Source organism: Camelina sativa, chromosome 15 (assembly GCF_030686135.1).
Source record: "Camelina sativa cultivar CO46 ecotype springtype chromosome 15, ASM3068613v1".
Classification (NCBI taxonomy): Eukaryota; Viridiplantae; Streptophyta; class Magnoliopsida; order Brassicales; family Brassicaceae; genus Camelina; species Camelina sativa.
Window position 1 is genome coordinate 4,030,307 of NC_141894.1, and position 24,273 is coordinate 4,054,579.

Here is a 24,273-nt window from a genome sequence, read left to right on the forward strand (position 1 = left end):
ATATATATATACGATAATATAAATATATTAGGACTAGGAGAAAAGCAAAAAAAAACTCATTTTGATGATGGATTTAATGAAATGTAATAAATTGGGTATGGTGAAGTGAGGGGAAAATGATATGCAAAAAATGTGCATAATGAATATAGGAACGAGATTAATGAGATGGAAAAAAGTAAATAACTAGCTTATGATTAAGTGAAATATGAATATATGATAGATGTGAAGGACATAGAAGTAGTTAAGGTGATGTGATCCATCATAAAAAAATTTTGGTTGTTGTTCATTTGATTAAATTTGAATATAAATTTCAATATTTTAAAAGATTTAAAAAATATATTTAGTATTCTCTATGTGACTAGTATTAGTGATTTCTCTAATTTTTGAATTTTGCTAACAGTTAGGAAGGTGATTCCAAACTTTGGCCATAACGTTTGTTTTAATATTCAACTTACGGATACACATTTATTTTTAAAAACCAACCCCACAAAATCTAGTAGACCTTTTGGTGTCTCCAACTTCATGACCAAGCAAGTTAGATCCATATATAGTTTTTAAATATCTACATTTATGTTTTATAACGGTTAAAAGTATATACTAATCTAATATTCTCATGAAAAAATATATATATATATATATGTTGTAAAAAATCTGTTACCTGATACAATTTTACTACTCATAGTAATCCCCTTTATAATAAAACGGAAGTACAACATTGTTTTGTAGACTATATAATTTTCATAAGTTGGTTACAAATATGTTATACATTAATTGATAGATTAATTGGTTACAAATAGGTTATACAGAAAATCTTAAAGAGAATATTCTAAAGAATCATATGATCTAACTTACCATATTAATTTCCTTTATTAAATTATTCATCAAATAAAATCTTTTGATATCTAACTTAACATATTAATTTGTTAATTATCATTATACTTCACCTCTCATTTTTATATATGATTCTATTTTTTGAAACAAATAAATTATCATATTATTTATTATAATTAAAAAATAGTTTATTTCCAGATATAGCATAAGCTGAATTTTTAAAAACAAATATAAATTGTTTAATCTATAAAATATTCAAGTTTTAGTAATATTATTCGTTAAAAATAATATCTATTGAATTAAAATTTTTACTGAGTAACGAGTCAAAATTTGACTATTTAAATTCAATTTTATATTTTTGTTGAATTTTATAATTTTAAATAATATAATAAATTATAAATAATTTATTTTGAAATATTTTTTATATATTGAAACTTGATATAAAAGTTAGAAACTATAAACACTCTAAATTGATTTGTTATAGCAATGTCAATAATATGTCACTATAATATGAAAGAATTTCAAGAAACCAAGTATATTAAAACAAAAAGTATAACAATATATTAAATTACTCATAATATAATAACTCACTTTTTAAAAGCACATTTACAAAATTATGTTTATAATGACATTCAAGTCATGATGTTGAATATACATTGTTGAAATAACTTCACATATATAACCTAATACAACATATACAAATTTTATTTTAAAATATAAAATATACAAAATTTTGTATAAAATAAAATTTAATCAGTGTTATAGCACGAATACTTATATAGAATCATTAACAATATAAAACTTACAAAATAAGTGCTTTTTTTCAAGCCATCATATTTAGCATATGATTTTATTGCATAATGTTTTATCCAAAAAACATTTAAAAACAATCACATAAATTTAGTTTATATAAAAATTATAATATAAATAAAATGAATTTTAACCCGTGCTCTAGCATGAGTCCTAATCTAGTTTTTTATTATTATTTTACTGATACTAATATGTATGTTTTATCATCGTTTTTATCATGATATATATCAAATTACTGATCGTATACCATTGAAGTTATATTTTAAATCATTATTGATGTTATTCCATTTATTTATCACTGTATAGATGAATTTTTTCCTTCTAAATCACTTTATTAATTACTTGGCGTTAACATAAGTATAGATGACTATACCACCTAATTTAGTGTTAAACTAATTACTGTATTATTCACTTTATTATTACTGAACTAATTAACGTAAGCTTCTGCAAAGTTGATATATTATAATTATCATGATGTGGAACTTGGTGATGAGATTTGTATGCATAAAAATGCATGATATGGATGCATAGGATATCATAATCATTCATCATATTTTACAACAAAAATTTATTAAATTTCCATCTCTATCATGTTAAAAAAATTCTGCCGCCACCACTAAATGGGGGGAGTGCACTCATCAGTGCCCTACATTGTAAGCAAAGGCAAATCAAATCCTTTATTTAGTCATTTTTTAATTTATCTTTGGCTTAGATCATCATTCATCAACATCCACTATATTACCAAAGAAAGAAAAAAACAACCCTAAATTTTTCTTCTTTCCCCACCCATTCATTGTATGTTTTTTCTTAATCTTAACCTCTTTAATTATTTTTTGAGTGTACCCAAATCAACGGTCAACGAAAAAGTTAAAACCAACATTCAGTAAAAAAAAAAAAAGGACAAAAATTCTGCCGACCAAAAGAAAAAGGAAAATAATCTAAAACCCACCTATGCTCTCTTCAATACGTTACGTCACTAAGTAAGTATATCGTATTTCGTATGTATTGGGACTAATATGAATCCATACCTAAAATTTCTAGTTTACAAAGGAAAAATATATACAGAATACGAAACATGCTTCATTGGTGGAACCTATTATGGAACCCACTTTATCATCGTAAGCACTTAAAACTTAGTTGATGAAATGGACCACACTACCCAAAAATATCAACTTTGCAGAAGCTTACGTTATCAAGAGGGCAAGTAGGATTATATGTATCAATCAATGTGTATATGTGAGATAGTGATGGATAGAGAAACTTTGGTGAAGCTACTAGGCAAGAAGTAGCAAGAGATAACTAAGTTTGTAAAGAGTGTTCGGTTTTCTTGTTATAGATTAGGCTATGTATATGCCTTAACGGTCCAGTACGTATTTCTTTGTGCACAAATAACAGATGACGTCAAAATTTATTTTAGGCAGACCCGAATGCTTACTTCTTTTGGGATCACAAGAAATCAAATTCGGTGAATAGCCAAAAATAAAGAGTGCAAGAGATCGATTTCTTTATTTCCTCTTTTGGAATTTATTAGGATACCCGCGTTATGAAAACGAAAATTTTGGATAAAATTTTACGCATGGATCTTGTGCACTTGGTTTGACTTATTATATAGGCTAGATTCGTAGCAAATGGTGTTAGAATCAACAACATGTTGATGATCCGACGTTACGAAAAAAACAATATCGAGTGGAGCTATCTAGAACGTGAGACTAATAAGACAAACCAAAATGAACCGAGACATATGCATAATTTGAATTTTATGAAAATTCATTTCTACTTAATCGAAATTGATCATCAGCTTCGAGCAACAATTCAAAACTACAAAATTCATAAAAACTTATAAATGCAAACAAATGAGGATATTGCAACGCAAATCTCTTGGCAGTGCATATCGATAAAGACTAATTAAAGTAATCGTTTAACATGTCGTATAGTGAGAAGTTTTTATTAGATTAATGGGAAGATTAGTATAGGAAAGTGGGACTTGCGGGCGCATATTAGTGATTAAGAGAAATTGGAAATATTTCTCAATATTCAATGTAAGAATGATTATATAAATCAAGTTGTGGTTCGAATTTAGAAGTGACATCCACTCATCAAAAGTCTTTTGGACTCCTTTTGTGGTCCTCCTAGAGTCCTAGTGGCTCCACCTTATGAAGTATAGGCAAGCCTCCGCTACAATCCTTTTCTTTTTGGTCAATTGATTGTGAATGGTTGTAACAGTTGAATCTAGTGTGGTTAGATGTTCACTAGCTAACGTATACATATGGTTGGTGTAATGCAATCACGCAGAAATGGTTAAATCGTTTCCAATACAGATGTAGTCAATTTTATTGAGAAACATAACGTGTTCTACTTTAGTGTTTAGTTCTATCGATGCGGCAAATGAATGTTCCTAAATCTTTAATCTTTTTGTTTTCTTAACAAACGAAGAGAAATTATATATGTGACCACCATCCTTATTAATTTAACCGACATGAAATGAATCATTATTAATGTAACAACTTGAACATTCAAAACTAGTTTAATATTCTCTTATAAATCACACTAGCTCAATTCTTCAAAAGAACAATATATATATATACCTTTCAACAAGAACATGGGGAGTCATTAAACAATATAGTATTGAAGGGTTTGGTGATAAATGAAATTTGAATCTAATCAATTTGAGTATCTTGTACGGTTGTACTACCTACATAACTCATGAACATACATTGGATGCATGCAACGGTGATGCACGACATGCAACTTTGGAGGATACCATACCATCGGTTGGGGACATTCAGCCAAACTACGTTTAATTGATTCAAATCCTTTTAGTTGATATATTCTGATCTCACTAATCACACATCTACCACCTTTTATACCACAAGGTCCACAACTACTATTCCAAGATTTGTATGTAAATATATCGATTAGTTTTTTTTTTGTTTAGCAGATCCAATTTCTAAAAAATATATAATTAGGAGAGCACCACCCGACCACACCCCCACCCGACCACACCCCCACCCGACCACACCCCCACCACGAAATATATAAACACTTTTAAAAATGAGATAAAGATCAATTAGGGCCCATCTTAGATAATGGCATTTTTGGTGAATACTCTCGAAATGCAAGTGCATTTACATAACCGTAAGCTCTATAAATATGTGCAAACAGAAGTCTCAAAACAACTCAAGAGACGAAAAAATAATCTCTAAGCATTAGTTGTATCTACAAAAGAAATCACAAACTAAAGTAAAAAGTATGGGGAACTGTTTAGTAATGGAGAACAAAGTGATAAAGATAATGAGAAACGATGGGAAAGTAGTTGAATACAGAGGACCCATGAAGGTTCATCACATCCTCACCCAATTCTCTCCTCACTACTCCCTCTTTGACTCTCTCTCCAACAGTTGTCATCTTCATCCACAAGCCAAGCTTCTCTGTGGTCGTCTCTACTATCTCTTGCCCAAGGAGACGACCACAACCAAGAAGAACATGAAGACGATGAAGAAAGTCAGATTTGCAATTCCAGAGGTGGATAAGGAAGAAGAAGAAGATGATAGATCATTAACAAATTGTGTTGACAACACCAAGGAGAAGACTAATGGAGTTGTGAGAGTGAAGATGGTTGTAAGTAAGCAAGAGCTTGAGAAGCTGCTTCAAGGAGGCTCAGTTCATGATATGGTTTATAGGACTCTTGCTAAGCAACATCTATGTGATGATGATGGTGACGATGATGAGTGTCATAAAGGATGGAGACCTTTGTTAGATAGCATTCCTGAAACTAATTAGCCCATAGGATGTTCATATCTACATATATATAATATATATATGTGACATATACTTATATATATACATACAATGATAACAGAGACTCAAAGCTTGTTCAAGAGAAAAAAGAAACACATGTAATTCCCAGATACACTGTTCCAACTTCCAAGTGTAATACATGCAACCTCTTTTGTAGAAAGTTCAAAGTTTGTATCCAAACAAAAAAATGGGAATTTGTTAAGATGGAATTTTCCTAAAGGTAAAAGGTCTGACCGTGTGAGTGCTTGTTTGTGTTAATTTCAAAGCCTATAGGCATCTCTAGTGGCCTATACGCAAAGCAAAGATCCATAATGGTGGGTGAAGAAAATGGCTTCACAGAGACCATTTTATTAATAATTACTACTCATTTTCAACTATTCAAGTAAACGCGTTTTGTCTTTAGCACAGATGTTTGAACTGTGTATGTATGTATATACATGTATGTATGTACTAGAGAAGAGGGGGCTAATCTTCTTTGGTTTCAACTTCGAGAGAGACCTCGTTGCGGCGCATAAACGGGAGAGTGAATGGTGGATTATACTGCAGGAAATGAACTCATTAGTGTCAGTAGAGAGTCTAAGACATAAGATTCGATTTTCATTATTTTAATTATGATTGTTGATGAACCTGTGCAACTTCAACTGAAACTCCATCTTTCACTCGAAACTTCTTGTCATTTTGAAGAGCTCTCCTTAGTTCTTGCTCCCGTCTCTCTATCTCTTCATCGGTAACATAGCCTGAAACAAAGTTGATTTTGTTCACCGGTAACAACAAAAATCTGATTATGTTAGATGCTCAAGAGGTACCCTCTGAAAGACAACTATTCCAAACCATGATGAATATGTAATGAGCATTATTATTTGTTTACATGTCAAGGTTGTGTACTGTATATTAAACATTAGACTAGACATTACTAACTTAGAGAATTCTATTAGCTTCAAGAAAAACACTTGTTCTTCATCGTAGCAAAATTGTGCTGAAATTTTTGACCTCTTGTTTGCAATCATGAGAACTCAGGCATATATGACTGGAACTAGTTTGGGGTTCTCTGGTCTATATTATTGATTATTCAAACTAGAGTATCATCAGACGTGGAAGTGAAAACGAGTATCCTTTACCTGAGAAGGCGACAACAGCAACAATCTTTCGTGGCACCTCCAGAATTTTGACTGAAGGATCTTTTGGCAATGGCAAATTCGAACCATACTTTGAGGGCATGACAAAAGACATCCGCCACTGGTTTTGATCTTTTGCCTGAATCAACAATAGACATGCAAATAAATAAGATACTACCTGATTAGGAGTAGGACCAAGAACAAGATAAAAGATGAACCAGAGACAATTTCAGAAAACAATTATTATTGTGAGCAACTAACAAGTAGGTATCCCAGGTTCGTAGCACTCACATAATAGGAAATTAATACTATCCACAATCACTGATCTAGACTCTAAAGCATACGAGTGTGATGCTCTTAATAAACAACCATCTAAATATGGTAATAAACAGAAGAAAGCAACTCACTCAAAGCTATGTTAAAATAAGCTAATGACTTCCAAAAAGAGACGCTCCATGACCTATTGATGAGATATAATAATACCTTGCTAGTTATCACCGGAGTTGTCATATCCATCTTCTCTCCAACAGATTGGACTTTACGAGTAACGACAGGAGTCGTCATGTCCATTTTCTCTTTTATTGTGTTCTAATGAAAAACAAAAGTATCCAAATTTAAAGCAAAACAACAATTCAAAATCATACAAAAGGTGCAGCAAAATCCATAAGGAATGCCTTCAAAAGTACCTTACCAAAGAGGTACTCAGCTAACACATTGAAAGACTTAGAAGGACCATAGAAGTCAAATCCATTTTCCCCTGGCATAGTAGTCTCAGCCACAAAATAAGGCTGTTCCAAATTCACAACGTCAAAGTTCAAACTAAGACCCCAGTTAAAACAGTGAGTGAAAATAAGATAGAGAAACTAAGAACAAACCTCGACTTCTCTAATCTCGTACTTGTCTGTTTTACTTAGAACTTTGAAGTCCATTGTCTCGAGATCAGGAACTACAGAACAAAAAAAATTCAAGCTTTAACAAATAAAAAGTGAATACAAAAGCTAACAAAATTAAGCTACACACTAACCAGACATCAAAGCTTCTTCAAGATTAGAGCTATTGAAACTCTTGGGAAACACGTATTTCGCAGTCTCCACCACCAAATCAGCCAACACTACAATGAATTTGACAATGATGAAGTTCAGATACAAAGGTTACAACTTACAGCAATTGAAAGCAAGTTAAGATTTATAAAGACGGAACATTTACGGCGTTGGGACACAGAGGACGCCTGAGAAGCGAGAGCAAAGACAAGAGAAACCCTAGATTCAGTGGCGGACACGGCTTCTTGACTCTGCCGTTGCCTCGTAGTAGCTCTGTTCATAGCCATCACTCTCGCCGTTCTGACGCCGGAGGAGCAAACAATTGAGCATCTCTGGTTATGGTTCCGATACGAATTGAGATCGATTGAGAATTTCTTGTGAGACGAAGAGAGGAATGATGATGCAATGGAGGAGGTGATGATCATCATCTTTCTCTTCTTCGCAATCAATCTTTGGAGTTTTCGTTCGTTCCACTGTTTTTTTTTTATTCCCATAAACAAAAAATAATATTTATTTATTTAACGACCGCTCAATTTTTCTTATACGATGCCGTTTTGGTTAGACGGTGGACCTATCCATACATCATACCGGTAAATTTCTTGCTACGAACCAATCGGTTTAATACGGTTTTATTTTATTATTATTCGCCTACAATAATTACATGGTTCTATGATTTTATTCTCCATAGCCGAAGAACAATATTTATATTAATGATTGGTTATTGCAAATTGGGTTAACACACCTAATCACTCTCCTCTATGATATCCAAAAAAATGATAATAGTGAAAGTGAAAGTTTTTTTTTTAATGTTAAATTTATACCAAATAAAAAATGTTTACACTTTACAATTGAAACCCAAAATACAAAGGTGAAAACTTTGTACATGGATTTTTTTTTGTACCATAGTCATTGGTAATGCGTTTAATCTCTTTGATGTTATTGTCTAAAATTACGTATTAAAGTAATATCCTCTCATTTTATACCACATACAGTATCATAAAAGTAAGGTTCCAAATTTTCAATATCTCCTTATTGATCTATTTGGTATTTATTTTTTAAAAAATATAATATTTATTTTTAATTAAACTTAAAACACAACACATTTAATCATATGCATTAATTAATATTTTAATCTTCACTTTATTAATAAGTTTTAACTGAAATTACATTAACCGTGAATTGACTATATTTTTCTCCATTCATTTTCAATTAAATACACTATTAATTATAATTTTAACTGCTCTAATTTAATTATTTAAGAAATGTAACTTTCATCACTTTTTATCCTAAATAACAATTCTCACATCCTCTTCCACCATATCTCAAATCCTAAATATATATATATTTTTTTATAATCTTGCATTGGTTCAAAACTCAATTGAGATATCAATGTAATAGTTTGATTATATATTTTGTTTAATATATATCTTACATTGTTTTTAATTCTATCTCTTCTTTGTTTTAATGTACTTATTCCTTTCTTATATATATATATATATTGATTTAAAATATGTATGTATTCTAATATGTATAATAAAATTTTGATGGCTATAATAAAATTAATTAATCGGATACAAAAAATATTGATTCTAACAATCTCACAATAAGGAATCAACCTAAAAAAACCCGTTCCAGTCATGTATATCTAACTTATTCTTAATTAAAAATATGCAATATTCTATCAAAGATTCTTTGGTAATATAATTATGAAATCAAATTTTCTGAACTCTCTCTTACCTCCAACAAAATCGTAACATTTTTTTAGAATACTCAATATTATATTTACTTTGTTATTCAACATATAATTATATAAAGATCATTAGTTTTTTTATTTAAGTCAAATATGTATTTTAAAAGGATTTTCTATATATATAAAAATAATTTGATATCCTATTTTCTATCTAGTTTTTACTACAAGGATGAAAAAAGTATAACTAAATTTAGCAATATAACTTAAACTAAGGTGAATATAAAAAAAGACTTAAAAAATAAAATTAATCTTTGGAGATGTACTTTAAAGTTTTGATTGCACTTCATATGACTTTATAAGAAATCTATGTAATTTGTTACTTTCGAATAATTTTGTTTTTAATCATTAAATATTTTAGGTTATGTGTTAGTTTATATAAATAATTTAAATTTAACATTTGAATATCATTTTAAATTTCAATTTTTATCATTCATAATATATATATATATATATATTTTTATCTCAAATTTAAAATTTTAATGAAAATTATTATTAAAATTGAACAATAAAAAACAAAAAAATTCAAAAAATATGTATATATGATTTATTACATAGAGACTTTAGTTTATTTTCTAAAAGTTGATAACAAAATTGTGTCGGACTATCGAAATCTCTGTGGGTTCACAAGAGTTAGCAAATGGGATGCAAGGTACCCTAGGTACTGAAACAATTTCTTTCAAAATGGTGATGGAGAATTTAGTGGTAAAATAGTTTTATAAGATATAATAATAAATAATTTTATATGCATAGGAAGATTATGGACCATTTTGCCTTAATAAATAATGCAATATTTATATAAAATAACCATTTTCAAAGTATTACTATATTGTCCCAATTATGGCTAAGATTGTATACTCTATAGTCAACTTCTATCATTTCGTTAGATAATAAAATGTTAAGGTGATATATATGTATATATATATATATATATATAATTTTTAAGCTACTGTATATATATTATGAAATAAACAGATTCATCCATGTATAGTAATAATAGATCTTACTTCTTTGTTAGTTATTTATTCTTATTTAAATATATATTTTTCGTCATCTGGGAATTTATATTGAACAAAAAAAGTGTTACAAAAGAAGTGAGCTAAAAAGTTAGTAAGACAGGGAAGTGATTACAACAATCAACATGATCACGATGTATCACAAAGAATATCCGGAAGTCGTTAAATAATAAAATATCTAAGTAATGATTTTTTGGTTTTAATATAGGCATTTGATTTATCGTGTGTACCTATTAGGCACTATTAAAATGAATCAGACTATCCAAAAATATCAACTTTGCGTAAGGTTATTGTATCCTACTATATTAATTGAGAAGTACAAATATGAAACTAACCTTAAAATGTGTAAAAAATTACATTCAATTGCCATTAGAAAAAATTAATTAAGCTTAATTAACTAATTTAAATAAATATAATTAAATTAAAAATAAAAAACACTCACATATCAAATCTAAAAAAAATCTAAAAAAATATTTTCTCTTTCTAATAAATTATGGACGAAATTACTAATTATTTTTTTTAAAAATATATATAAACCAATCAGAATTTTAAAAACTAAGATTTTATATCTAAGTATACAATATAATTATTTTTAATAACTAAATTCAAAGATTTTGTTAAGATTTCAAATTATGATTTTCCTATCATCTTTATTTTATTTTATTTACAAATTGTTTAGAACTTTCATATAATACTTATAATTAATAAAATGCATATTTTTTCTGCATATGTTGTGATTTGAATTTTTTAAAACGAACATATATTACTCAATGTATGAAAATATGTGTTTTAATTTCCACATTGGCGGTTGGTAAAACTGAATTTATATTAATAATAAATTAATAATTTTTATTTACTCACAGTTATAATATTAAAATTACTATTTTATATTTCACAAAATATGATGTAAATACAACAAATAAACAATATAAAACTGTAATAATACGTCAAAGTAAAATACTATAATATTCTAAAATAATTAGTATTCAAATAGACTAATAGATTTATATATTGATTAAAAATAAATATTATCTCAAACAAAATAATTAAAAAATAATAATAATAATAATAATTTTATTATTATATTATAAATTTTTTAGAAAATGTTAACCGTGCTTTAAGCACGGGATATATCCTAGTGTTGTGTTAAAGAGGCTTTAATTTGTAAATGTACTCTTTAGGAAAGACACCCAATAACTTAAGCTAATGAATTCGATCGACAGAGTTACCTTAAGAGTACGCGAAGAGATGAACAATTTTTTTACACTAGAGATCCCATTATCCCAACCAGCATATCGTGAATCATACTTCTCTTTGGAAGATCATTTGGATCAGATAACTCGTTGATATGGATATTACATGTAATATGGATATCCGCCTCATCAAGTAAAGCCAAACTTTTTATTCTGAATTTTGCAGTTGTATCATGAATGAGGTTCAAATACACAAGCTTAGGAGCATCAATTACGACTTCTAATCCATCACAACAATAACAAATAATGTTTGAAGCTCATGAGAGATTGAGAACGAACACGTAAAACATCTATGCCATCAAAAGGACTCCTGTTTATAAATAGGCATTCAAGAGCTGGACAGCTTGAGATGAGATTTTCCAAAACCAAAACATTGGCAAAACTAACTATATCAAGCTCGACAAATTTGACCAAAGGCAAAGGTATAAACTCTGGATTAGCCAAAGGCACGTTACCGAGCTTTAATGACACCAAGCTCTCGCATGTGTAAACGGTTGGGGGTATCTGGACTTCATGATCATACCCCCAAATGTAGTCGAAAACGTCGAGAACTTTTAACTTTTTGGTTGACCACAATGTTTATCCACCGCTTGACTTGAGCGATACAACGCTCATCTTCATCAGAATCGCACCTTAACCTAAAACTTTGGAAGCAATTAGGACTCTCTGTCGTCTAAACCCAGAAACTTATCAACAAAACTCACGAACGCGTTATACTTACGAAATTCACTGAAATCCACGTCCAATTATTGAGGAACAAATCTTCAGAGATTTCTCCATCTTCTGGATAACACACAACTCTTAACCACATCCTTCGTTGGCATATTCAGCAATATATGAGCTAATAAGGACTCGGGTAAGTCGCTCAGCCTATCCTCTTCATATATATCTTTTCACGTTTCTGATCTCCTCCTTTATCCATGCTAATCTACGTACGTACGTACGTACGTCGCATATATCAAATCGAACAGAAATACGTACACAATATTTGATTAAATATGGACTACTAATTAAATATCCCCTCTTCATCGCTATAACATAAAATCATTAAAAAATATCTATTGAAAATTACAAAGAACTTAAGCGAAAGAGAGATCAAACTGGCCGTAAACAGGTTTTCGTAACGCTGTGTTTTTTTTTTAACTGAACACACTAGTGGCTTACTACGCGGTGCACAACTATCTTTAATGGGTCCATCAACACGTGTAATTTAATTACAGCTTAAACAATTGACACGTACGTGGATATGTGCGGTCACATAGTTTTAAATCACTGGCTCGTCGTCACTTTGACTTGCGTTTCACAATTATGCTGATTAATTAATGGGCTTTAAGTTGCAGCAGAATGGGCCTACAGTTATGGAAGGTGGGGTGGGGGATGAATAAATTATTTACACTCACTCTCCCGCCGAGGCTATTTGGCTTTGTCCCACCACCTCTATCGATCGAGCAAACACTTTTGACGACTGAGAGAAAACGGAGTCGCACAATTTTCCGATTATATCCCAAATTAATTTTGTTTTGTTGAGATCTTTGCTTTGCTGATTCTGGATTTCTTCAGTGAGGGAAGCTATGAGGGAAGAAGAAGAAATTGAGAAGATCCGAGGCGTGGTTCGAGACTGCGTAAGTAAGCATTTGTACTCGTCGGCCATCTTCTTCGCCGACAAAGTAGCGGCACTCACCAATGACCCAGCTGACATTTATATGCAAGCTCAAGCTCTTTTTCTCGGCCGACATTACCGACGCGCCTTTCACCTTCTCAACGCCTCTAAGATTGTCCTCCGAGATCTTCGATTCCTTTACCTCGCCGCCAAGTGCCTCGTAAATTCCGATTTTGAATTTCAGATTTGTTTCGCTTGAAATCTAGGGTTTTAGGGTTTATCGAGTTTTAGGATTCTGTGTGTGTGTGTGTTTCAGGAGGAATTGAAGGAATGGGATCAGTGTCTCTTGATGCTTGGTGATGCTAAGGTTGATGAAGATGGAATTGTCTATGATGCCAAAGATGGTCACGTCATAGATTTTGATAAAGATGCAGAGGACCGAGAGATTAATGTAAGTTAGATTATTTTTTTACTCATATTCAAATGTATAATACTGGTTTCTCCACTATACCATCAGAGGTTGAAGGTTTTGCAAGTACCTGCACTGATATATATGGGGGGTTGTCTTTTGCAGATTTCATCGGCAATATGCTTCTTAAGAGGGAAAGCATATGGAGCGTTACAAAACCGTTCTCAGGCTCGACAATGGTCAGTGAGCCTTCTTCTTTTAATTATCTTTCTTCTTTAGGGGATCACTTGCATTTTGATGATTTTGAGAGACTGATCTTATTGAGTTAGTGGTGTAACATGATCTGAGCATGTATATAAGTTTCTCTGAACTGCTAGTAGGAAATATTAGGATCTTGTGTGTAATCTGGCTGATCCATCTATCATGATTGAGTTTCGATTGTGTGGGAATCTTGAACTCCATATCCATTTAACTCATTACTTTCGGTTGGGTTTGCAGGTACAAAGCTGCTATAAAGGCTGATCCTCTGTGCTATGAGGTACTTTTAGCGCCCTAGTCAATTGCTGCATGTTATTTTTAGTTACCATGGGAAGTTGCAAAGCTACTGTGGGAAGATAAAATTCTCTTCATCACTGTATAGTAGTAAAAAACCTGATGTAGCTCCTGTAGTTATCAGAAAACTGTCACATGGATGTGATTTCTGTAATCTATCTTTTCAGGCTTTGGAATGCCTCATTGAAAGTCATATGCTTACATCTGAAGAAGGTGAGTTATAGTTTTTTAGCTTTTTCATTCTTCTTCATTTTATCGTCTTATTTGTTTCATGGTGCAGTCGTTTACATGATTAGAAGTTAATTGAGACTTCAATTGACTTTAATTACATAAATTCAGAATCGAGTCTGCTTTCTTCACTGCAATTTAGTCCAGAAGACGGATGGCTCTCGTCTTTCTATTCATGCTTGATAAAGAAGGTAAACATTTCTATGTTGTACAGTGTTGATCCGATGCGCTTATATTTGGAATTTGCTTGCTGATTCTCTATTCTGCTAATTTCTATTGGTAAGCATCTTTCCTTTTTCTTCTTGGTACTTACTAGTTCTTCATGTCCAGTATGACAAACAGAGCACGATAGATGCTAAGTTCAAGAAGCTTGAGAACGAAAGTGGTAGTGTCTCTGGATCATCGATGATCACATTGGCTAATAACACTGATCTGTTGGCCTGTAAAGCTGAGTACTACCATCAATGCTGTGAATATCAGAAGTGTTTCGAACTAACCTCTGCGTAAGTTGTATAGTACTGCTGATACTAAATTTTGAGCAATATGAAACTTGAATGATTATAGCAATGTGATCTTTTTCGGTCTTATTTGACAGACTCCTTGAGAAAGATCCTTTTCATTTGAAGTGCACCTTGGTACATTTGGCCGCTGCCATGGAACTTGGTAATTCAAATGAGCTTTATCTAATGGCGTGCAATTTGGTAAAAGACTACCCTTTAAAGTGAGTATAAAATTTACTTTCTCAAGCTATATGGCCAGTGGGTGAGCATGTCAATATAGTTCTTATGATTTTATCCCAATCCGTAGCTAGGATAGTAACCTGTTTATGGTTCAGCTTGTCAAGACCATGAATCAACTTCAAGAGCATGTTTTTCTGGTTGAATATGTTTTCTTTACTTCATCTCGTTGAACATGTGAAAATGATTTCACATTTTTGTGTCCGAGTCAAATTTGCATGATTCCTTTGCTTGATGCTGTGGTATAAATACCCATATGTGGTTTTGTAGAGCGTTGTCATGGTTTGCGGTGGGTTGTTACTACTATTGTATCAAAAAATATGCTGAAGCTCGGCGGTACTTTAGGTAATGGCATTATGCAGTCTTGATCAACTCTAATGGTAGGTGCATGTGTCTGACCTAGACCCCCATTTATTTTTATATGGTCTTGCAGTAAAGCTACGAGTATAGATGGCTCATTCTCACCAGCTTGGATAGGTTATGGTAATTCCTTTGCTGCCCAAGAGGAGGGTGACCAAGCCATGTCTGCCTATCGCACTGCCGCTAGGCTATTTCCAGGGTAATCAAGTTACTCTTGTTTTCTTCAAAACTAGTGACTGTAAATGTGTGACTTGTGTCCAAAATGAGTCATTCTTAGCCCTCTAGCATTAAAGAAGTGTTCTTCTTACGTCACAAATTGTTTTTTACAGGTTGAATCTTGATATTATCTTGTTCCAGGTGTCATTTGCCAACTCTGTACATTGGAATGGAGTATATGCGAACTCACAGCTACAAGCTTGCGGACCAGGTAACAAGTTAGACAATGCTGTCGGATTTATTCAAATTATATAACTTATTGACTTATCTTTGTGCAAATATTGTATATACTTTGATTCCTTGTCTTTGTCCAGTTTTTCATGCAAGCAAAGGCGATATGCCCTTCGGATCCACTTGTTTACAATGAACTCGGAGTTGTTGCATATCATATGAAAGAGTGCGTTCCTCTTCTATTTACAGTCTACTTATCTCTGAGATTTCCAAATGCTATTAACGACAAAGCTACACTATAAAATGGGGAGAAGGTAATGATCCAGTAAATTGAGTCAACAACATTAACTATATATCAGGTATGGCGAAGCTGTGCGGTGGTTTGAGTTGACATTGTCCCATATACCATCTGCATTAACTGAAACCTGGGAACCAACTGTGGTCAATCTCGCTCATGCATATAGAAAGCAAAGGTGTATTTTGGTGCACACACAACTAGCATCTCCTGTTGTGAATGTAATGAAGTTATTGACTCGTGAAATTTCTTATAAACAGAAAGGACCGTGAAGCTATCTCATATTATGAGAAAGCACTTACACTATCGACAAAAAGCTTAAGCACTTATTCCGGCTTGGCTTACACTTACCATTTGAAGGTATTTGAATGTACCATTATACGACAGTCATTTCTTTGAAACAATACTTGCGTTGATTATCACATTTTTTCCATTTCCATTTCCATCTCATTCTTGTCTAGGGGGAATTCTCAGCTGCCATCTCATATTATCACAAGGTATACACTCTACTATATATTAGAACTATAATTGTTTCCTTCATTTTCTTTTCTGACTGTCGGTGAGCTATACATTTTTCAAATTTTCTTTTTTCTATTTCAGGCCTTGTGGTTGAAACCTGATGATCAATTTTGTACCGAAATGTTGAACGTAGCTCTCATGGATGAATGTCAGACTGGGGTTGATGCAAAGGTTGAGCTCTGCTAGAAATTGGTCAGTTAAATTAACCGTTTATCTGTACTATAATTGTGACGCCTAACACAACTAATAATTTATTCCATGCATCAATAACCAAGAGACTGTTACAATATATTCTTTAAAGGGTCAAATACACTTCTGCTTTTAAAATTTCTGGTATAAACCAACGTTATACGGACAATAGACATTCATAGATAAATAAAATTTCCTACTGTGTGAATGGGCAGCTTTGTTTCTCTGCAGTGTTGTCTCCAGTGTCTGTGGTTTTGGTCTCTGATATAGGAGGTCCCTTGAGTAGTCCCCCGAACAGTTCTCCTGGATCATAGTAAATCTCAATCTCCTCTGCTCTAAGCGATTCATCAACCTGTAGAGAACCTCTAGAAGTATGTGAATCCTGATGCTAGAGTTTTAACCATTTAAAGATTAGGAGGGACACAAGTTCATGCTTGAGACATACCTTTAGAACTCCTAGACCCAGGAACTGAACCATTTCCCCAGTAGGAGCATGACCTTTGAAAGTTCCTTCAAAGTATCCCCAGTGTCTAAACTTGAAGGCGATAACAGGCGGTCCTGAGTACACAGAGAGTACTTCCCATGCAAAGCCGCACAGAGAGTAATTACCATTGACAAAGAGCTTAAATTTCTCGGGATTTATGGTCTTGAAGTCCTGTAAACGGACCTTGTGTGAAAACTCCATCTCCCATGACTTGATTGCGTTTTGCACAGTCTCTTCCAACGACCCTTCTGGCCACACCTGCGCTCACAATCAAACACAATCAACGAATCAGATTCACATATTATAAAAGTAGCAAATATCATCTTGGTCTTTCTTTGTCAATAAATCCCGAGGACCTTGGTCTGGCCTTCTTCAAATAGCTGATTCACACTATTGAAGTCTGGAGGGTAACCGTACCTCCACTGAACCTTTCTTGCATCTTCAAGGACAGATCTATACTTATCTCTCTCTTCCCTAGTAGCCACATAAGGTTTATGTAACATTTGTCTAGCATGTCTAGGCCCACTCCAAGAGAGATGTTAGGCTTAGGAGGCAACGGGCGGAAAATTATCCGCATGGTTATTGCACCACCTTTTCTTCGGGAAAAAATGGTTCAACAACCATGCGGATAATTTTCCGCCGTTGCCTCCTAAACCTAACATCTCTCTGGAGACCTAGACAAATGAAACGTCTAAAGAAAAATGAATAAGAAAAAAAAACTTTGGTAGAACTTCATCATTTTGAGAGATGAAATGTGATATGGGTTAAGAAGATGTTTTGTAAGGAGTATGAACCCATATGCATGTATATATATATATATATATATATATATATATATATGGTTTGTGATTGTAACAAATCATCACAAACAACAAGTAAGAAACAGATTCATCACACACAATGAATGGATGCAGCATAGTAAGAAACAGATTCATCACACACAATGAATGGAAGCTAGCGTCACACACATATGTAAGAGCTTATCTTATTCTATAACGACATGATTTTGAAGATGCTATGTTATTATTTGTTGAGTAAATTTTTTAATAGAATTTATTTGTTGAGTAAATGATTAGTGATTAACAGTCCTTATATATTGTTACGTTCGCACCTTTTGGGTCATCTAATTATACGATACAAGCACATAGCCTACGTCTATATATGGTAATATATAGACTATAGTAGTCACATACTCACATTATGTGAAAACTCCACACATAAAAATATTACATGGTCAATTCAAATAAGTTTAAACAACATTCCAACCATATATTCTTCTACGTAAAAAAAGAAGGAATTTCTCAAAACTAGATACCAAGAAAAAGGAAAAGTTTTAAAGAAAATGAATAACAGAAAACAAATAGATTAAAACACCACGCAACATCATATAGCTCTTTCGTCTTCAAATCTCGCGGGTGACAATTACTCTAAAGAAGGAGGGAACGCAGCTCATGCTCCACGAATTATCTAAAAAAACAAATAAAAGTAACATTAAGTGATTGTAAAAGCTAGCTTAACTAGAGCTACTACGTACAGTTTAAATATATATAAGCAACCAAAATCATCTAATAAAGTACTTACTCAAATCACCAGTGACTCTCTCCAATTTACCACACCAGTATTTGAAGTTTGGTGCGTTCAACTTAACCCTAATTGCCGGGAAATAACGATATTTTAGATTAGCTCGTCGACCAACAGAAATTTGGAATGAGAAAGAGCTTTTCTCGAGGTCGCCGGCTTCTTCTTCTCTAAACCAAGGAATCACATTACCCGCTGGTACTATATTTCGCTGGCCGTCGTCGTCGTCATCATCAGTTTGTGGCGGTAAGTCCACAATGGTAATACTATTTATGTCATCACGCGAGTGCATCAAGCCTGGAGGACCTTGAGGCAACGTAAAATTACTGCTCCTAGCACCAACAGTGCTTAAAAGGATTTCGTTGTCGACCCATAGCCAATTCAATGACCACGGCCCTTGAATGTCATGATACTTCAAGTAGTTGAAGATTGTGACGTTAGCAGTGTAACTACCACGAGTTTTATTCATGATGTCCCATCTTATTGTCACATTCCCGTCTGGATTCCAATCTGATCCATCGAAAGAGAGAACCCATGTAAAAATAATTGTAAAAATAATTTTTTTTTAAAAAGGAAAACATGTAAAAATAATTATGATGGCATTGGAATTGTTGATTCTCTATACTATATAACAAGCATAAATGATGATTGAGCTAGAAGTAGAGATCAGTAGCTTACATACACTTGGGGCTACACAAGCAGGTTTGAGAGAAATCGGAACTATTTTTGTAATATGTACGCAGACTTGCGATACATATAGGCGGCCAAACATAATGTCGAGCCAATGAAGCCTCCACCAAAAGCAAGAGAGAGAGAACAATTTCGCAGTTGAATATACACTCCACATTTTGTAAGTTGTTTTTTTTTTTAATAACACGCAGAAGAAGAAGTAGATGAAGATCTCTCTTTTAATGCTTTAGTTTAGGTTCTCCTAACAAGATTTTACCAAAATATTCGGAACAATATTTAGGAATTTAGAATCTTTAGTTTTATAAATCAAAAAGTTTCAAAAAAAAAAAATATATATATATTATATATTTTTCTGATAATATTTTTTGTTTGCGGCCCTCATATCATACCGATAAATCAGATTAGTAGACATGAACCGTTCGGTCTAATACGGTTTTCGATTTTATGTATTCACTTCGGGTTAAGGTTCGTCTTATTAAACTCTTTAAGGTCTCTTTGACCATGGCGGAAACTGGAGAAGGCAACACAACTGTGGAATTGAAACCAACCAGCGAGTTAAAACTGTTCCGGCCAAAGAGTTTGAGGAGGAGGAGGAGGAGGAAGAGCCGGGTCTGTTGTAACACGCGCCGCCGGAAGAAGAACGCGACATGGGTCGACTCTCATGGGCAAGTCCGGTTCAGAGATTCCGTTTCTTCTCTTACTTAACTCAGGTTCTCTTCGTCTCTAATGGCTGAGGTTGACTAGTTTCTGCCCTATAGTTGATGACTGTAAGAAAGAAAGATTTGATTTTTAAGATGAAGATACTTAGTATAACACTTGTGTACTCTCTCTTGTTCTCTTGCTCTGTAGCAGAAGGGAACAAGAAGTGTTTTGTCTTGCTCTGGCTATAGAAATCGGTATCTTTCGTCTCTAGGTAAATCAGTAACTTCCTTTTGTTTTTGTGGTTTCCATGATTGGTTTTACTCTGTATCCTCTCTTTACGAAATCGTGTTTCGTTTTGTTAGTTGAAGCTTCAGATTGTGAACTTGATGAAGTTCCAGATGATAGCAAAGTAGTGGAGAAAGACACTGCTCTACATTTAGCATTATCACAGCTTTCCGGTGATTTTGATAAAGACTCTAAGTTGTCATTGCAGCGGTTTCTCAGAAAAAGGAGAGTTTCTGTGATACCTACTGGTTCTCTTAACCTTGATATTGCTCTGGAAGTTGGAGGATTGCCAAAGGTTGTTGTTTAATTTAGAGTCTGAGATAGGACTAGCCAAACTAAAACTATTGCACTTAATGAGGTCTCTAAGTTGTGTTGGTTTTTTTTGTAGGGAAGAATGGTTGAGGTTTACGGAAAAGAAGCTTCTGGAAAGACAACTCTAGCTCTTCATATCATCAAGGAAGCTCAAAAGCTTGGAGGTATTGTTCTTGAATCTTTCAACACATATGTTTGGATAGGAATCTTGGAACTTGTTACTAGAATCCATCTTAAGTCTGGAACACAGTCTTCACTCCTTTAGCTTTTTTTTGTTTTATCTGAAAAGGACTTGTTTGTACAAGGTTATTGCGCTTATCTTGATGCCGAGAATGCCATGGATCCTTCTCTAGCAGAATCAATAGGTGTGAACACGGAAGAGCTTCTGATATCACGACCTGATTCTGCTGAAAAGATGCTAAGTATTGTTGATATGCTAACCAAAAGTGGGTCAGTGGACGTCATTGTGGTTGACAGTGTGAGTTTTCAGCTTTTTCAAATCAATATGTTCATGTATTCTTTCTGCATCTGTTAAAATTAATGGTGGAATTTACAGGTTGCTGCTCTTGCCCCTCAATGTGAACTTGATGTTCCTGTAGGAGAAAGATACAAAGACGCACAATCTAGAATAATGACGCAGGCGCTCAGAAAAATCCATTACTCAATTGGCTATTCTCAGACACTGATCGTTTTTCTTAATCAGGTAAGAGAGATATTATGGTTTATCCTCCGTGGCTTCTTTAGTTGGATCATTTTGACGCACCTTCCGAAGATAAGACCTCTCTGCTGATTCTGTGATCCAGGTCAGATCACATGTCAAATCTAGCATGCGTTTCCCCCATGCTGAAGAAGTGACTTGTGGAGGAAACGCATTGCCATTTCACGCAGCTATACGTCTCAAAATGATAAGAACTGGGCTAATAAAGACTGGCAATAAGGTATTGTTAGGGACATTGTTTCCATTGTGTTACTGTAAACTTGGTCTCCCTTGATCTGTAAAATGCTGCATATGGCAATCGTTTTTGTTTAAACCTGATATCCTAATCTTCTTTTGATTGCTTTGTTTCCTCAGATAAGTGGTCTGAATGTCTGCGTTCAAGTGGTGAAGAATAAACTGGCGCCAGGAAAGAAGAAATCTGAATTGGGAATTCACTTTGGTCATGGTTTCTATGTGGAGCGAGAAGTATTAGAATTGGCTTGTGAGCATGGAGTTATCATAAGAGAAGGAACTAGCTATTTCATCGAAGGTGAGGTCATTGATGGGAAAGACGCAGCTGAGAAGTATCTGGTTGAAAATAAAGAGGTTCTTGATACTGTTGTCGAAATCCTGAGGAACCAGCTTTTCAAGATGTGAAAGAGACAGAGGACTGTTTCTGTAGAGCCAAACAAATGTGTATGTTTCGATAGAGCCAAACACCAGTTGAGCTGCTTTTTCATCAACCTCGGCTTCCCTATTAAGCAACGTGTAACTACAAGGGGGATCAGAGAAGACATGCCAGAGCTAGTTGTTGTTAGATGTTATCATAGGTACTGTTCTTGCTAGAGATTATCATGTGCTGCAGATATTCCTGTTTCCTTAATGAAGCATTATTTCTTTTTGTCTTGAATCACCTCTAATCCATCTTTACCAACAATTCGGCATTATCATCTTCACAAAGTTTGACATATGTAATTAAAATAGACTAATCATATGTTAGATTAACTGCACTATGCACAGATCCATCTTCCATCCTAATCCAGGACTTGATACGAAAAGGCATTTCAGTAATCTCCAAAATCCTTGATCCTCTTGGCCAATTTCCATATCCACCATAACCAGTGTGTCTGGCAAAGCAAAGCCAGAGCTTATCTTTGTACGGACAGCACCAGTCTAGTCCATGGTTGTGTCCTACAAACACAGCCTACGGAAAAATAGAGCCATCATTTTTCCGTTCCATATCAAACTTTAAGGCGTTTATATGTAACACAATTTCGTGTTTAGTTGATACCTTAACTGAGGATCTGTTCTCAAGAACTTTCATCATCCCGTTTTCAGCTTCTTGAGCAGCAACTTTCTCTTTGTTGATTGATCCGACGCAGGGTTTTCTTATCCATAGCCTTGGAGCTACCTTTTTGTATGCTTTACTAGGAATGTGCCAAAATATCAACTCTGGGATCCTGCACGAAATGTACATCTTTTGTAGTAGTTATTATCATATAATGAGTTTTCCCCACCAAAATCTTTAGTATTACATACCTTAAATCGGGATTAAGAGTATTAGACTTGGTTTTAAACCATTCAACTTGAGCATTTGAGATAACCTCCGGGTATGAACCACCGCCCGAATCAAGAAAGTATAGCAATGCCACAGGTGGTTTGGAATGATCCGATGATTCCACAAGAAGGACATAGTTAGATACGCTTGGCCATAGCTCCTTAGGACCAATCATTGAGTGTGAGAGTCGTCCATTGGAAGACTTTATCTCTTCCTGAATCAGTTCCACTCGCGTTGTTCCTCTAAACGCGCATCCATCATCGGATGCGGGGCAGCGAACAGGAGGGATACCGGAAGAAGAGAACCAATCCAAAGGCCAAACGAAAGAAGCATCATCATGGTTACCAAAGAGAGTAGACCATGGAATGCCTCTGTCTCTTGTAGGAGAGATTGCTTTGTCCCAAAACAAGCTTGCGTTTTGAATTGGTATGTTGTCAGCCGTTACAACATCTCCCAAGTAGACCACAAAATCTGTTCCATTTCTCCCAGAAATTAAAGAAACACTTCTTTTAGTTAATGTTAATCTTCACATAATCACATGAATCATGAATGTAGTGTGTTCATTCCAATGTAAAACTCTAAACCATCCAAAACTCATACCAAAATGTTAAGGTTATTTTTTTTTTAACTTGTTTGAGTAAAACAAAAATTGGTGCACACGGTAAGTCATAATAAGTGCAAAGACATAACCTGGAGTTTCAGAGTCGAGAACGGTGGACATAACGTTAACGGAGTTTAAATCCTGACGAGGACCCCAATCAGTCCACGTGTCTTCACCGAAGTGAAGGTCTGCAAAGATTGCGATCTTGAACGGTGATCCTTCCCGCACCCGAAGATTACTAGTACTACTCCCCGTCGGGATGCTTAGCTCCCATCCTCCTACTCCTACGGCTACGGCTGATATTAGTGGAAGAGATAGAACGGTGATGATCAGATACAACGACCATTTTTTCATCTTGGAATAGTAATAATGTAGCAGTAGTATGAATGAGACGATTCAAACTGTATTCAATGAAGTTTTGATATTTTCTTTAATGTTTCACAACTTGATAAAGATAAGGGTCCTTTTTGTGTTTGCCACAGAAGATAAATAAATCATTATAAAATTTATCTATTTAAGTTTTCTTGGAGATTATAAAAC

The 24,273-nt window shown here is 33.7% G+C and overlaps 6 protein-coding genes and 2 pseudogenes across 12 annotated transcripts; 3 read left to right on the plus strand and 5 right to left on the minus strand.

Moving 5' to 3' along the window:
- The first annotated feature begins 4,801 nt into the window (after nt 1-4,801).
- On the plus strand, nt 4,802-5,658 carry LOC104745189 (uncharacterized). Its single transcript, XM_010466368.3, has one exon. It carries the CDS (start codon nt 4,891-4,893, stop codon nt 5,419-5,421), a length of 531 nt encoding a protein of 176 aa, XP_010464670.1. The 5' UTR covers nt 4,802-4,890; the 3' UTR covers nt 5,422-5,658.
- A 93-nt stretch (nt 5,659-5,751) lies between these two features.
- Nucleotides 5,752-8,100, minus strand: LOC104745190 (heme-binding-like protein At3g10130, chloroplastic). Its single transcript, XM_010466371.3, has 8 exons — nt 7,761-8,100; nt 7,579-7,665; nt 7,430-7,500; nt 7,241-7,342; nt 7,038-7,142; nt 6,558-6,693; nt 6,067-6,176; nt 5,752-5,979 (listed from the first exon to the last, which is right to left on the minus strand). The coding sequence occupies exons 1-8, from the start codon at nt 8,086-8,088 to the stop codon at nt 5,905-5,907; spliced, it is 1,014 nt and encodes a 337-aa protein (XP_010464673.2). The 5' UTR covers nt 8,089-8,100; the 3' UTR covers nt 5,752-5,904.
- A 3,414-nt stretch (nt 8,101-11,514) lies between these two features.
- LOC109129059 (putative F-box/FBD/LRR-repeat protein At1g78760) lies at nt 11,515-12,532 on the minus strand (annotated as a pseudogene).
- Nucleotides 12,533-12,977: 445 nt separating this feature from the next.
- LOC104745191 (anaphase-promoting complex subunit 6) lies at nt 12,978-17,252 on the plus strand. 4 transcript variants are annotated; one of them, XM_087486705.1, is made up of 18 exons: nt 13,020-13,430; nt 13,527-13,661; nt 13,785-13,858; nt 14,118-14,157; nt 14,339-14,384; nt 14,511-14,590; nt 14,730-14,902; nt 14,995-15,120; nt 15,407-15,481; nt 15,570-15,695; nt 15,854-15,923; nt 16,027-16,109; nt 16,243-16,356; nt 16,439-16,538; nt 16,640-16,675; nt 16,779-16,868; nt 16,999; nt 17,102-17,151. In XM_087486705.1, exons 1-18 carry the CDS (start codon nt 13,182-13,184, stop codon nt 17,149-17,151), a joined length of 1,668 nt encoding a protein of 555 aa, XP_087342831.1. In that variant the 5' UTR covers nt 13,020-13,181. The 4 variants fall into 4 exon arrangements, 3 of the variants coding, with proteins under 3 accessions (XP_087342831.1, XP_087342830.1, XP_087342829.1); XM_087486704.1 differs by lacking the exon at nt 16,999 and having other exon boundaries at nt 16,779-16,889; nt 17,118-17,252; XR_015581312.1 differs by lacking the exon at nt 17,102-17,151 and having other exon boundaries at nt 12,978-13,430; nt 15,826-15,923; nt 16,779-17,024.
- On the minus strand, nt 16,963-17,948 carry LOC104745192 (pathogen-related protein-like). The gene is made up of 3 exons (XM_010466374.3): nt 17,727-17,948; nt 17,332-17,628; nt 16,963-17,238 (listed from the first exon to the last, which is right to left on the minus strand). Exons 1-3 carry the CDS (start codon nt 17,871-17,873, stop codon nt 17,083-17,085), a joined length of 600 nt encoding a protein of 199 aa, XP_010464676.1. The 5' UTR covers nt 17,874-17,948; the 3' UTR covers nt 16,963-17,082.
- A 704-nt stretch (nt 17,949-18,652) lies between these two features.
- Nucleotides 18,653-19,795, minus strand: LOC147926245 (COBRA-like protein 3; annotated as a pseudogene). The gene is made up of 3 exons (XR_015581488.1): nt 19,694-19,795; nt 18,952-19,446; nt 18,653-18,837 (listed from the first exon to the last, which is right to left on the minus strand). The product of XR_015581488.1 is annotated as a COBRA-like protein 3 (transcript).
- A 260-nt stretch (nt 19,796-20,055) lies between these two features.
- LOC104745194 (DNA repair protein recA homolog 2, mitochondrial) lies at nt 20,056-22,484 on the plus strand. 3 transcript variants are annotated; one of them, XM_010466377.2, is made up of 8 exons: nt 20,056-20,348; nt 20,488-20,551; nt 20,643-20,860; nt 20,954-21,041; nt 21,183-21,355; nt 21,434-21,580; nt 21,681-21,815; nt 21,950-22,484. In XM_010466377.2, exons 1-8 carry the CDS (start codon nt 20,286-20,288, stop codon nt 22,229-22,231), a joined length of 1,170 nt encoding a protein of 389 aa, XP_010464679.1. In that variant the 5' UTR covers nt 20,056-20,285; the 3' UTR covers nt 22,232-22,484. The 3 variants fall into 3 exon arrangements, with proteins under 3 accessions (XP_010464679.1, XP_010464681.1, XP_087344202.1); XM_010466379.2 differs by having other exon boundaries at nt 20,077-20,348; nt 20,491-20,551; XM_087488076.1 differs by lacking the exons at nt 20,056-20,348; nt 20,488-20,551; nt 20,643-20,860 and having other exon boundaries at nt 20,952-21,041; nt 21,167-21,355.
- Nucleotides 22,468-24,239, minus strand: LOC104745193 (putative inactive purple acid phosphatase 16). The gene is made up of 4 exons (XM_010466375.3): nt 23,823-24,239; nt 23,114-23,603; nt 22,866-23,034; nt 22,468-22,778 (listed from the first exon to the last, which is right to left on the minus strand). Exons 1-4 carry the CDS (start codon nt 24,085-24,087, stop codon nt 22,560-22,562), a joined length of 1,143 nt encoding a protein of 380 aa, XP_010464677.1. The 5' UTR covers nt 24,088-24,239; the 3' UTR covers nt 22,468-22,559.
- Nucleotides 24,240-24,273: the final 34 nt, after the last annotated feature.

What these genes read in the sequence shown, in the direction of transcription:
- LOC104745189 (XM_010466368.3), top strand. Translation starts at nt 4,891, where the DNA reads ATGGGGAACTGTTTAGTAATGGAGAACAAAGTGATAAAGATAATGAGA.
- LOC104745190 (XM_010466371.3), bottom strand. Translation starts at nt 8,088, where the DNA reads ATGGGAATAAAAAAAAAACAGTGGAACGAACGAAAACTCCAAAGATTG. An exon ending in CTGAGTACCTCTTTGGTAAG is followed by an intron (nt 7,143 to 7,240) that starts GTACTTTTGAAG and finishes GTTTTTCATTAG; the next exon opens with AACACAATAAAAGAGAAAAT. An exon ending in TGCTGTTGTCGCCTTCTCAG is followed by an intron (nt 6,177 to 6,557) that starts GTAAAGGATACT and finishes ACTTTGTTTCAG; the next exon opens with GCTATGTTACCGATGAAGAG.
- LOC104745191 (XM_087486705.1), top strand. Translation starts at nt 13,182, where the DNA reads ATGAGGGAAGAAGAAGAAATTGAGAAGATCCGAGGCGTGGTTCGAGAC. An exon ending in CGTTCTCAGGCTCGACAATG is followed by an intron (nt 13,859 to 14,117) that starts GTCAGTGAGCCT and finishes TTGGGTTTGCAG; the next exon opens with GTACAAAGCTGCTATAAAGG. An exon ending in CCATCTCATATTATCACAAG is followed by an intron (nt 16,676 to 16,778) that starts GTATACACTCTA and finishes TTTCTATTTCAG; the next exon opens with GCCTTGTGGTTGAAACCTGA.
- LOC104745192 (XM_010466374.3), bottom strand. Translation starts at nt 17,873, where the DNA reads ATGTTACATAAACCTTATGTGGCTACTAGGGAAGAGAGAGATAAGTAT. An exon ending in TTGAAGAAGGCCAGACCAAG is followed by an intron (nt 17,629 to 17,726) that starts GTCCTCGGGATT and finishes TTGTGAGCGCAG; the next exon opens with GTGTGGCCAGAAGGGTCGTT. An exon ending in TGGGTCTAGGAGTTCTAAAG is followed by an intron (nt 17,239 to 17,331) that starts GTATGTCTCAAG and finishes GGTTCTCTACAG; the next exon opens with GTTGATGAATCGCTTAGAGC.
- LOC104745194 (XM_010466377.2), top strand. Translation starts at nt 20,286, where the DNA reads ATGGGTCGACTCTCATGGGCAAGTCCGGTTCAGAGATTCCGTTTCTTC. An exon ending in TCTTCTCTTACTTAACTCAG is followed by an intron (nt 20,349 to 20,487) that starts GTTCTCTTCGTC and finishes CTTGCTCTGTAG; the next exon opens with CAGAAGGGAACAAGAAGTGT. An exon ending in AAGTTGGAGGATTGCCAAAG is followed by an intron (nt 20,861 to 20,953) that starts GTTGTTGTTTAA and finishes TTTTTTTTGTAG; the next exon opens with GGAAGAATGGTTGAGGTTTA.
- LOC104745193 (XM_010466375.3), bottom strand. Translation starts at nt 24,087, where the DNA reads ATGAAAAAATGGTCGTTGTATCTGATCATCACCGTTCTATCTCTTCCA. An exon ending in ACTCTTAATCCCGATTTAAG is followed by an intron (nt 23,035 to 23,113) that starts GTATGTAATACT and finishes CATTTCGTGCAG; the next exon opens with GATCCCAGAGTTGATATTTT. An exon ending in AGAACAGATCCTCAGTTAAG is followed by an intron (nt 22,779 to 22,865) that starts GTATCAACTAAA and finishes ATTTTTCCGTAG; the next exon opens with GCTGTGTTTGTAGGACACAA.